We start from the raw sequence: 12738 nt of genomic DNA on the forward strand, positions 1-12738 counted from the left end.
TTTAGGCATGATATATGTGTTTTGTTTTAAAAATATTTTATTCAAATAATATATTGATGTTATATGGTATGAATCAAAAGATATACATCTTTTTTAAAAAAATTTAATGAATTACTCAAATAATTTTTCAATTATGAATGCTAATATAATTATTATATATACTATTTTCTCAAAAAGAAAATTATTATTATGTTGCTGTCTCCTTTTTTTTTTTTTTTGTTAGTAGAGGTTTATTAATCAAGTATCGAATCCAAGTTTTCTTCTCAAATTTAAATTGATATCATATGAGTTATATATATTAGTGTAAACGAATCGAGTCAGCTCAAAAATTAGCTGATTCACAATCGAAACTGAATTTGAATCAAGCTCGAATATATTCAACATTTCGAGTCGAACTCAAGTATAATTTATTTTGTTAGATCACAAATTTTAACAATTTAATTAACATAAAAATTTTATTAAATGATTTTATCTGGAGACTTAATTTATCAATTAATTCACGAACCCGGACTTTAACATTCGAACCATAATTATTAAATGTTTTTTAGTTTGGGAGCATTAAATTTCTTCAGGACGTTACATGATGGCTGACGTTAGATGATGAGATACGTTGATCGATCATGGATCTCCTTTTCCACTTCGGCCGCTCTCTGAGGATAACAACGACGTCGTATTACATAAATCATATGCTAAACCCCCTCTATTTTCTCAAAATAAAATAAAAAAATCCCCAAATTCCACGCAACCCCTCAATTTCCGTTCCATGGATGATCAGAAGGACGATCTTTCTAACGACAAAACCACCAATTTTCACTTCTACTCAGATAAATTACCTTTCTGCTCCGATTCCGACGAAGATTCAGCCAACGGCGTTCATTTCCGAACGAATTTGAGCTTTAATGACGCATCCTCAAATTACCAAAAAACACCCAGAATTTTCGACCGTTTCGACAATTCCTCCTCATCCGAAGACGAAGGGGATATCAGCAGCTCATCTAGTTATCAGCGGAGACTCGATTACATGCTGCAGTTTCTCGACCGGAAGCTCTCAATTTCATCCCCTTCTGACCAGCCGTTGCCTGAATTTGTCGCTGCGGGAGGTGGTACTGGGATTTTTAAACTCCCTGCGCGAGCACCGGTTCACCCCAACCGACCTCCGAGTCTCGAGATAAGGCCGCATCCCGTGAGAGAAACGCAAGTAGGGAGGTTCTTAAGGAACATTTTATGCGTTAACGACGATGATAATGGGCCGCAGTTGTGGGCAGGGACGGAGTGTGGAGTAAGGGTTTGGGATTTGAATATTGATGATATGTACGGCAGTCAGGCCGAGGATGGGGAACTGGAAGAGGAGGGGACGGTGAGGTATTGGGAATCGGCACAGGTGGAGTCAGCCACGATGTGCATAGTGGGCGACGGAGGGAGTAGAGCGTTGTGGACTGGGCATAAGGATGGGAGGATTAGGTGTTGGAAGATGAAGGATTTTTTTGGCTCTTTTAGGAACGGTTTTCAGGAGGTGCTTGCGTGGCAAGCGCATCATGGGCCAGTGCTATCCATTGCTGTGAGTTCTTACGGTAATCTTTGCTCTGTCCTAAATTTGGTTTCTGTTGTTTTTGTATTCGGTTTCGAAGATTAAACACTTCAGATAAGCAGTTGTGGACCTCGTGGTGTCTGAATAAGTGCAGAGTGCTCTCTCGGTTAATTTAAGTTCTTATTATAGTTTGCTTTGCCCTTATTGGTTCACTTTGGGGAACCTTGGTATCTGTATCTATCAAATTGCTGTCAGTAAAAGTTTTTGAGTATTCCCTCTCTTAAATGGCATGCTACGTTGAGATACTAGTTAAGCAGTGCGCAACCATCTCATAATTTTCTTTCCAATTATGTCTGTTCATGACTAATGCTAATGTGAGGCGCTGTTGAGTTTAATCTCATCAATGCGGTATTAGCAATGTAATCTTGTTCTATACTGATAAGCAAGATGTCCACTTCAAACTTAAATAGCTGTGAAAATAAGGTGTATAATAGAATTATTGTTTATTCGCTCATTTGTGTCAGTAAAAATAATTTGAGAATAAAGCTCAGGGCCCTGCGCTCTTACTTGAGCAAGATCCCCTGCACTGTCAACCATAAGAGCAACATCCCCTGCACTGTCAACCACAATGATCCTCAGGCTCAAGCTTGATATGTTGCAGACCTCCAATTGCTTACCACACAAATCCTGCATTTTATGCTTAAAATTTACCCTCTAAAAGCCATAAGGCTAAGGCAGTTATGATTTTGATTTATCAGGGATCCCCAGTAGGCTGCCACCTGTTAGTAATTTTATGCAAGGTCTAGTACCAAGATTGATGATGTGAAAAACAAACCTATCTTGCGGAGCTTGTTGCATGTGATTTCTGTCAACTTTAGTTATATCTTCTTCCAATGCTCACGATGTTATGTTGTTGCTTCGTTGTTAATGCGATTACATGTTATAGGTAAAATTTGTATGTGTTTACGTGTATCTCTATGTTTTTCTCTTCTTCACGAGTCCACATTGTTCAATATGTTTCCAGACATTTTTTTAAGATTTTGCACGAACAATTTCGTCTTGAAGCTTCTTTTCTCCACTCATTTTACTCTCGATAAAGATCTTATGGGGAGTGTTTAAACAATTCCCAGTCGTCTAGGAAATACGCCTTTTTTTTTTACTTTTTCTTTAATTTTTTCCTTTGGAACAGGAGATATATGGTCGGGATCTGAGGGTGGTGCGATCAAGATCTGGCCTTGGGAAGCTGTTGAGAAGTCCCTTTCACTAACAATTGGAGAAAGGAACATGGCTGCTTTATTGATAGAAAGATCTTACATTGACCCGAGAAGCCAAGTTACCCTTAATGGTGCCGCCTACAGTAACATTTTTACGTCAGATGTCAAGTATATGTTATCTGATAATTCTGCAGCCAAGGTGTGGAGTGCAGGTTTTCAGTCATTTGCATTGTGGTAAATCGTCAGTAAATTGATCCTTTAAACGGCATCCAGTTTTATTGTTATGCATATAGTTGAGAACCTTATTTATCAAAAAGTCATGGAGTTATGCTCTTTATCTTTCATTTTTCATTGCTTATTGGTAGGATTTTTGCCAGAGGGTAGTTTTTCTTACGTTTTGAAAATTTGAAATCATTCCTTTTATAGCTCTAAGCTTTCCAAATCTCTGATGACAGTTGGTTGGCATCTGATAATATTCTGATGGGCACAATGTTTTAATCTGGTTCTAGGGTTTTAAGGAGTAAAGGACACCTTCAAAAAGGAAAAAAGAATTAAGGCTGATGAATAGCACTTTGCTGGTTTCTGTTTTTTTGTGCTTGTTGATTTTGGTATTCTCTTTTAGAAGGTTTTGATTTTTATTAGTCTCCACTATACAGGGATGCTTGTACCAGGGAACTGCTTAAAGTTTTTAACATCGATGGTCAGACCGAAAACACGACACTTGATGCTTTTATGGAGGATGAGATGAGGACGAAGTCCCTATCTGTTTCAAAGGAAAAGGCACATAATTCTTTTAATTTTTTCCAGCGTTCTCGTAATGCTATACTGGGAGCGGCAGATGCTGTTCGTCGAGCTGCAGTTAAAGGATCTTTTGGAGAGGATAATAGGCGAACTGAAGCATTGGTCTCAACTGTTGATGGAATGATTTGGACTGGATGTGCAAATGGGTTACTTGTGCAATGGGATGGGAATGGGAATCGCTTGCGTGATTTTCAGCATCATTCTTTTGCAGTTCAATGCTTCTGTACAATTGGCGAACGGATATGGGTAGGTTATATTAGTGGCGCGGTGCAGGTTTTGGATCTCAATGGTAATTTGCTTGGAGAATGGGCGGCTCATGGTAGCCCGGTGATAGATTTGGCTATTGGAGGTGGTTATGTTTTTACCTTGGCTAATCACGGTGGTATTCGTGGGTGGAATATTACATCCCCTGGACCACTTGATAATATATTCCGTACGGAGTTGGCTGGGAAGGAATTTTTGTATACAAAGCTAGAGAATCTGAAAATATTGGCTGGAACATGGAATGTTGCACAAGGGCGGGCAACTTCAGACTCCCTTATATCATGGCTTGGCTCTGCTGCGACAGACGTAGATATTGTTGTTGTTGGGTTGCAGGAGGTGGAAATGGGTGCCGGTTTCCTAGCCATGTCTGCCGCCAAAGAAACAGTATACAACATTTTCTTTCATCCTTATTTTGTTCAGTTTCTCTAATCTACAGCGTTTTGAAAATGCAATATCTGGAAGGTTTATAAGGTAAAGATTGTTGATATACAATTTGTTTGAGAATCCGATATAAAATAATCATTCGAAGCTGAATACAGTTGTTTCTGAAACGGGTGAAATAGGTTTGTTGTGCCTGCTAGAAAATTTTTGTCAAACACTCAAATATTATGTGGATGCAAATACTTCTCATAAGTTTCATTAAAGATCTGTGGATAGACAAGGAAATAAAGATAAAATCAAGAGATTCCAAACAATTTAATTACTTGACCCTTTGGACTTGTAAAGGTTCTTCTCATGCTACAATCACGCCTTCTAGTTCCAGTAATAAATATGTTTATTTGTCGTCCAATTGGAACCATTCAATTTTTTACATAACTTGCTCATGTTGCAGTGATTGAGTTTAGCGTTGATATATGTAAACAAAGTGGTTAGATCCAATGCTTCTTTATTTACTAGATATTACGTAGTGCGCTTCTTTTCCTTTCTTTGAATGCTTCATTTTGTCTGACATTCAAAACAAAGGATTTTTCCCGAATAATCCATGTTTCATTATTTTTAGTTAATCCTTTTTACATATCTAAGATGAAGCCAACATTTATTAGTTTGTCACTATCTGTTAGTTCATTCTTATTTTCTTTTTTAAATCATCAGTTCAGTTTTATCTGACTAATTACATCCATGAACTTGCAACCCATGCAGATGGGTTTTGAGGGTAGTTCCGTGGGACAATGGTGGCTAGATATGATTGGGAAAACATTGGATGAGGGATTCACCTTTTCAAGGGTTGGCTCTCGGCAGTTGGCAGGTTTGCTCATTTCTGTGTGGTGAGTAATAGTACTTTTGTGAATGTTATTTGATGAACATGGTTCTCTTCTCCTGTTAAACTCTGTGATTGGTTCTACCATGGGGTGAGGGTTTTCCAGAAAAACTTTCCAATATATGTCATTGTCTGAAATATGCTGCAGGGTTAGAAACAATATTCGAGGCCACGTTGGGGATGTTGATGTTGCAGCAGTTCCTTGTGGACTGGGACGAGCTATTGGAAATAAGGTATTGTTTGTTTGCTACTTTGCTCGTCTACTTGAAAATGTGAATATGATTTTATTTTATTATACTTTTTCTATTTTGAAAGATTAAATGGCAACATAACTGTTCTTGAATGGAATGCACTTTGCTTTGTTAGATTAAATTATTTTAGTAAGAGTGTCCCCACTGACAAAATGACTCAAGGGCTGGTACACTCAACTCTCCTTGCTCTGGATAGAGTAAAATCAAATGGATGAGAGCTCTTGAATAGTATGGCAGTCAAAGCATGCCCACTTCTTCCAAATCTGAAGCTAATTTCCCCTTTATGGAACATTCTAAATGGCTAAAAGCCATTCCCTTTCTACAGCAAATATTCCATATGCACCTTAACTACATAAAGTGATGATATGGTATATCCAGCTCACGACCATCGAATTTAGATGTAAAAAGGTCAAATGTATACGCAAGTTTCTGTTTTCCAACTTCTCATATAAAACTCCATGCGTTTTAAAAACTGGTTGAGTGCGAAGAGATGAATCTTTTTGTTTATGTTTAACAAATTATTCTTATCTATTTTATTCATGAAATTCTTTGAAGTGTTCAACTTTGACATTGTAACGGATGTCATTCCTAAGTCTGGCAATCACAGGGCTCACTGCCTCACTCTCATGACAGGGGAAACTGTGTGAAACAAACTGAATCATACAATAACTGCAGATTTTCTCCCCAAATATTTTGGATGATAAAATTGAATGGACACTATCCATTTGGGAGGAATCTTATGATTTGTTGGGAACTGTATGAAAAAGTCTTAACATGTAAAGACAGATATGGTTTGCAGATTAGACTGAAGAGTTATGATACAGAGCGTAAGCAGAAAGAGCCCCAATTAAAATTTGGAAAGTGATATAAACTTGAGAGATGATGATGGACGTAGCACTCAAAGATGACGATGTTTAGGAAATAGTTGGCAAAATTTCCTTGGGAAATAGATTGCTGGTAAATTTTGCCTGATGAAACAGTATATTATAAAAAATTCGGTTATATTATTGTATTTAATGAGGGGAAGTATGATTGTATCACTTTGATTCTGAAAAATGCCTCTATTTTACCGTTGAATTTTTAATCAGAAACAAGCAATTCATAGTGTTCAGGTGATGCTTGTAGTGGATTATTTTTCATTTTATTGAGATTAATTTATTCTCTGTAAGTTAATTTACTCATCATAATGTCATTATTTTAGACTCGTTAATTCAAGATTGAAGGTGTACCATTTTGGTGCAGGTTTCTACTTCTTCTTAATGGAATGGGTGTAGAATTATTATTACTTTGTATATTCTCTCTTATCGCTATGATAAAAAAGTTCCATCTTTGTTATTAAACTAATTTAAGGTGCTCTTGTCAGGGAGCTGTTGGTCTGAGGATGAGAGTGTACGGTCGAGTCATGTGCTTTGTGAATTGTCATTTCGCTGCACATTTAGAAGCTGTCAATCGCCGAAATGCTGATTTTGATCATGTATATCGAACAATGGTTTTTAGCCGGCCATCTAACCTTTTAAATGCTGCTTCTGGTATGGTGCTGTATTTAAGCTTATCTTCTTTGCTTGCCTTCTTGCTGTTATTTTTTGCACGTGTTAATTGTTTGCTTTTGCCATTTATCTTTTTTGTTGCAGCTGGCGTTTCATCTGCTATTCAAATGCTTCGCGTGACAAATGTACGTATATACTCTGGTGAATACTGCTGCCATTTTTTAGACCGTTTTAGAAAGCCTCCTTATGTTTCAAATGATAAGAAATTTTAATCGCTGATGCTTGTGCAGGCTATGGGTATTAACCCTGTGGAAGGGATGCCTGAGCTTTCAGAGGCTGACATGGTTGTATTTCTTGGAGACTTCAACTATCGTCTTGGTGGCATATCTTACGATGAAGCAAGGGATTTTGTTTCTCAAAGATGCTTTGATTGGCTTAAAGAAAAAGATCAGTTGCGAGTAGAAATGGAAGCAGGAAATGTCTTTCAAGGAATGCGGGAAGGTTATATTGCATTTCCTCCATCTTATAAATTTGAAAAGCACCAACCGGGTTTGGCAGGTATCAGGATGAAATATTTGTTTTACCTTATTTACAATTGCATGATGGAGGTTATAATTCCTTGGATATATGTATTTGAACTTGAACTGAAATTCAAAATTCGTATTTCAGTATCTATTGATGGCCTTGATATGATAGAATTTTATTTATTATTATGTTCAAAACTATTTTTGTGAGAGATTTAGTCATGGTTTGTTTGTGCTTTTTAAGGATACGATTCTGGGGAGAAGAAACGAATACCTGCCTGGTGTGACAGAATTCTGTATCGTGATAACCGTTCAGCTTTGGCATCTACCTGCAGCTTAGACTGCCCTGTTGTCTCCTCTATAGTACAGTAAGTTTCCTGGGAAAGAAATGCTACCTATGCATCTTTATTGTGCTAGAACATATATGGTTAGCCATGAAGTTCATTTTGCAAGGTTGGAATTCTATGCGCACAGATTAATTTATTTTGCTGCATGAACTATCATATTTGTGCCTGATGTTTCAGCACTTAGTCTCCTGATTAGGCAATTGATTATCATTCTAGTGCTATTTCTGTCATTGACTCTTCTCCTGCTTGATTTTTTTTTTTCATTTAGTTCTGTTCTTTTAGGTGTCATCACATATTAGTTGAAGACCTTTCTCAATTGATGATGAATTCATTGGATTTTGTACATACTTGGCGAAAATGAATTGATGTCTTATCACCCCACAAAAAAAAAAAAAACTAAAACAAAACAAACCCAAACCCAAAAGCATCTTTTAGGCTTCCTTTCTCCTTTTTTCTAAGGCTAGACATCTTGGACAGGTATGAAGCTTGCATGGATGTGACTGATAGTGATCACAAGCCTGTCCGTTGCATTCTAAGTGTGGAGATCGCCCGAGTTGACGAATTGGTTAGAAGACAAGTGTTTGGAGAAATCATCAGATCAAATGAGAAAATCAAACTTTTTCGTGAAGAGCTGTCCAAAGTTCCGGAAACAATTGTCAGTACTAACAACATAATACTTCAGAATCAAGATCCATCCATATTGCGGATCACAAATAAATCCAAGATGAACAGAGCTCTATTTGAAATGTGTTGTGAAGGTCTGGCTACCATTAAGGAGGATGGACAAGCGTCCAATCATTGTCCAAGAGGTGGTTTTGGATTCCCACAGTGGTTACAGGTAACTTTATTATTTTTATCTTTTTATGTCATTAGCTGGTTACCCGTAATTTTGTGTTTATTATTTTGGTGTTCGTTCTCTGTTATGATGTCAGTTGGTTACCCGTAATTTTATTTTTATTATTTTGGGTGAATTGGCCATAAGACTTCAACATGAATAAAAAATGTGCGCCCCTTTCCGTTATGCCATCTATACCTTTTATAGAATTGAGTTGGCTAGAGTGCAATAATCTCTGCGGTATGCTTGTAACCACGAAATTTCCTACTTGTAGCGAAAAATGTAACTCTTTTTTTCAGTTTCATAAACTTTTTCTTCTCTTTCATATACCTTGTTTATTTAATTTTGTCTTCCGAAACATTTAAGATATTGGTTATGATGAAGCCCCATCTACACCTTTTATAGAATTGAGTGGGTTAGAGTGCAATCATCACTACAATATGCTTGTAATTGCAAAAATTTCCTACTTGTTGCGAAGAATGTAACTCTTTTTTTTTTTTAAGTTCTATGAACTTTTCTTATTTCTTTCATGTGCCTTGTTTATTTCATTTTGTCTTCCGAAACATTGAAGATATTGGTTACATGAAGCCCATGGTAAGTGTATAAATTAATATAATAGATAGTGTTTCGTATTTATCTAGTACTTAATGAGCTTGTTTGATGTTGCCATGAAACATCACATCACATTGTAAAAGCATGGTATATTCAGTGGAAGTTCCTCTAATTTTTTAAAGTGCGCCATTTAATCACGTCCAGTTTATATCGGACACCTTTTTTAACTTCTGCATGCTTATTAGTTGCCACATGATCTTCTCTAACTTTATTTTGTGAAAATGTAATGGTTCCAAACTGTAACAGGTCAATCCAGCAGCAGGAATCATTGAACCAGATCATATTGCTGAAATATCTATCCGACGTGAAGAATATCATACATTGGAAGAGTTTGTTGATGGTGTTTCAAGAAACTGTTGGTGCGAAGATGCCAGGGACAAGGAAGTTATGTTACTGGTTAAAGTGCGAGGGAGCTGCACAACAGAGGCTAAACGCCATCGAATACGTCTGCGCTACAGCATTACTGGAAAAATCACACATAAGAATCCGAACTCCGACAACTCTAGTCCCTTCCAATCGAATCTTCTACACCGCTCTGATTTTCAAAAACTAAGTGGTTCCTGTGATGTAGCTGACCATCTTCGAAATCTGCATAGTCCTTGATGCTGGTGTATGAATCACCCGAGACAGATGTGCGTAATATTTACCCATGAACCTGAGTATCTATATATATGTAGATTACAAATTTATCTGTGGAACCTGAATATGGCCCTGAAACTTGAATACAATTACATGATTGTGCTGTTAGCTGCCTTAGTCTCAGAAGCACCAACTTTTTAATCTCCTGTTGAGTCCTGACCTGAGATTTCTGTCATTGGATGCATTGGAATTGGTTCGTCCAGCTAGTAGCTGTGCAAGAATGACCAGGTAGCTTTCATTTTGAAACATCTTTTTACTGAGCAGAGTTTTTTTTTTCCTAATACAAATATGAACATTTTGCATGGGTCTGGATTTGGTGTTCTCCCAGTTTCTTGTATATCTGGATTCATTTTTTGGAAGATATATTTGCACAGTATTTATAGATAATATTTTATAATAATAAGTGATGTAAAGGGAAGGGAAGTGTTCTAGTTTTCTCAATGCATGTTCGGTTGGTGGCAATTTTTCTCAACACCAGTTCCTTTTGGATTTATTTCCTGTTGAGGCTGTGTCGGAACATTTATTTGAAGTGAAGTACTGTGGCTGTTGAAAAGTTGATATTTCTGGTGACCGGATCAATCTCGACGGAGTGCTTTTGTAACTGAATCATGTTATCAAATTTCATAGGCTTTATTTAATTTATTTGTTATGAAATTGATCAAGTTGTTGATTCTTTGTGATTTATCATCTACTTTTGGAATTTGAAATCGATTTAACCAATAAATTTTTTTTTTTTTGCTTTCAATAATTTCATTCCAGCTGATGGCCACCAAATTATGGGATGTATCTGTAATTGCCTATGTCCTGGTGGTAGTTTCTATTTAGGATTTTTGTTGGTTCCAATCATCTTTTCTCGCAGTTCTATTACATGTTTTTTTTAACAAAACTACCACTATCGGTTTTACGTGTATTTTATGGTTAACTAACGTATACTTTTTAAGGCATATGATTTTATAGACTACACTGTCCGCACAAGAGGTATTTCTTCCGTCATCAAGTATTTAGATCAATTTTACCGTGAACAAGCAAAGCCCATTTCACGTCCAAAGCTTATTGTGTGTTGGTTGTGAAGTTCGATGTAACTAATTGTTGTAACCGATATTTTGAGAAATAGTTTTTTAGTAATAGAAATAGAAGTGCTCGTGTGAGATAGTAAGATAGTGTTTGCAAATGATTTAAAAAAAAAAATATCACGAACTGATTGTGTGGCACATTGTTCAAGGCAAAAACTCGTGTGAGACGATATCACGGGTCGTATTTTGTGAGACATATTTCTTATTTGAGTCATTCATGAAAAAATATTAGATTTTTTTAAATAGACTTCAAACAATTACTATAATCAATTTTAGTCTTCGGTTAAATTAATTTACCAAAATAGTCTTTTTATCATATCAAATTACATAGACACCCTCTATCATTTAAACTCTATTCACCATCAATTTCTTTATCTCAAACTCTATTTGATTTTCGCAATTTCTCGAATAATCTTATGAATTTCATGCATTTGGATATATAGTGGTGATAATTTGAGATAATTCTTTTGTCGAGTATCATTTTTATGCATTTTATTTTTTGAAGGTTTGTTGTGCATGCTCATAAACTGTTAACATGAAATAAAGTAGAGACTTAATTAAGATCATCAGATTTTTTTGTTTATATTTGTGTAAACTCACATTGATGTAATTCTTACGTTTTATAACCATGGTTAGTGTTGATTTTGTTTATATTATTTTAGATGAAGAACAATAGTAATTAAAATATTATAACCTTGGTGGTTTCGTATGCACTAATTCAAACTAACAATTCATAATTTTATTAAAATATGTTTATTGATATCAGTAAGTAGTATTAAAAAAATTAATATATTATAAATTAAATAAAACAGAACAAATGTTAAATCAACTCTTAAAAAGAAATAATAGATAATTAAGCAAATGAATCACGGAAATGAAACACGTGTGTTCATAGAAAAAGGATATTTTAGGATTTTTTAATTAAATAAGACATAAAGCAAAATGTGTTAAAAAGAATGTCATTTTTAAAATTATGACTTTGAAATAGACTAGAATAATCAATTTCCCTACTTTTTATGCTAAAAGTATTATTTTTTTGTGAATATCGGTAGAGTTAACCTGTCTCACAGATAAAGATTCGTTAGACCGTCTCAATAACTTTTTATTGTTGACAATGATAACAAAAAATTATGAAGTTGATAAGATTATATTTGGTTAACATGTCAATTACGTATTTTATTTGGTTAACAGGAGACCTATTCTTATAAATTATATGTGAAATCGAATAAATCGACTTTCTAATCAAATTTGATATTTTTATATTCAATTTTTATTTGGTTTTAAATACAATTCAGTATTTTATTTGTTTATTAAGCCGAGCTTTTTGACTAAACTGAAACCTAGCAAAAAATATTTTTTTTCCAGAAAAATTTAACTGATTTAAAATCGATTTTCGCTTTGTATTTGGGTTAATTGAATTTCTTGGGAGGGGATTTAAAAATCGATTATCTAATGTAAAATATAAAAAAAATGAGATTAATATATATATATATATATGTATGTATGTATGTATTATATATATAAGTCGAGTTTTTTATTATTTTAAGTAATTTCTCTTTTAAATATACATCAAAAAAAGAAATAAACAAAAAATATGATTTTATATATTATAATAAATGTCTATAGATTTATCATAAATAAAAATAGGAAACAATTTCAATCCCCTTAGTACTTAGCCATAGCTCTTAATTCATTTTCTGAAAACACTAAATATAACGATATTTATAATAGTTTGAGATATCGTTCAGTATCATGGATAAAATAATGATACATTGTAAATTTATGCTCATAAAATGTATGTTTCAACTCAAATAATTTATATGAATTTATTTCAAATCATATACATATATATACATATACATATATATATATGTAATCAGTAAAAAAAATGTCGGCCTGAATTTA

At 34.8% G+C, this 12738-nt stretch overlaps 1 protein-coding gene across 3 annotated transcripts; it reads left to right on the forward strand.

The window, feature by feature from the left end:
- Positions 1-690: 690 nt before the first annotated feature.
- Positions 691-10492, forward strand: LOC142533440 (type II inositol polyphosphate 5-phosphatase 15-like). 3 transcript variants are annotated; one of them, XR_012816756.1, is made up of 11 exons: positions 691-1571; positions 2718-2976; positions 3399-4191; positions 4948-5072; positions 5214-5298; positions 6680-6988; positions 7094-7361; positions 7572-7695; positions 8152-8512; positions 9368-9988; positions 10266-10492. XR_012816756.1 is itself a non-coding variant. In XM_075640202.1 (11 exons), exons 1-11 carry the CDS (start codon positions 764-766, stop codon positions 9722-9724), a joined length of 3387 nt encoding a protein of 1128 aa, XP_075496317.1. In that variant the 5' UTR covers positions 694-763; the 3' UTR covers positions 9725-10492. The 3 variants fall into 3 exon arrangements, 2 of the variants coding, with proteins under 2 accessions (XP_075496316.1, XP_075496317.1); XM_075640202.1 differs by having other exon boundaries at positions 694-1571; positions 6680-6845; positions 6948-6988; positions 9368-10492; XM_075640201.1 differs by having other exon boundaries at positions 9368-10492.
- The last annotated feature ends 2246 nt before the right edge of the window (positions 10493-12738 follow it).

Source organism: Primulina tabacum, chromosome 18, assembly GCF_025594145.1.
Source record: "Primulina tabacum isolate GXHZ01 chromosome 18, ASM2559414v2, whole genome shotgun sequence".
Classification (NCBI taxonomy): domain Eukaryota; kingdom Viridiplantae; phylum Streptophyta; class Magnoliopsida; order Lamiales; family Gesneriaceae; genus Primulina; species Primulina tabacum.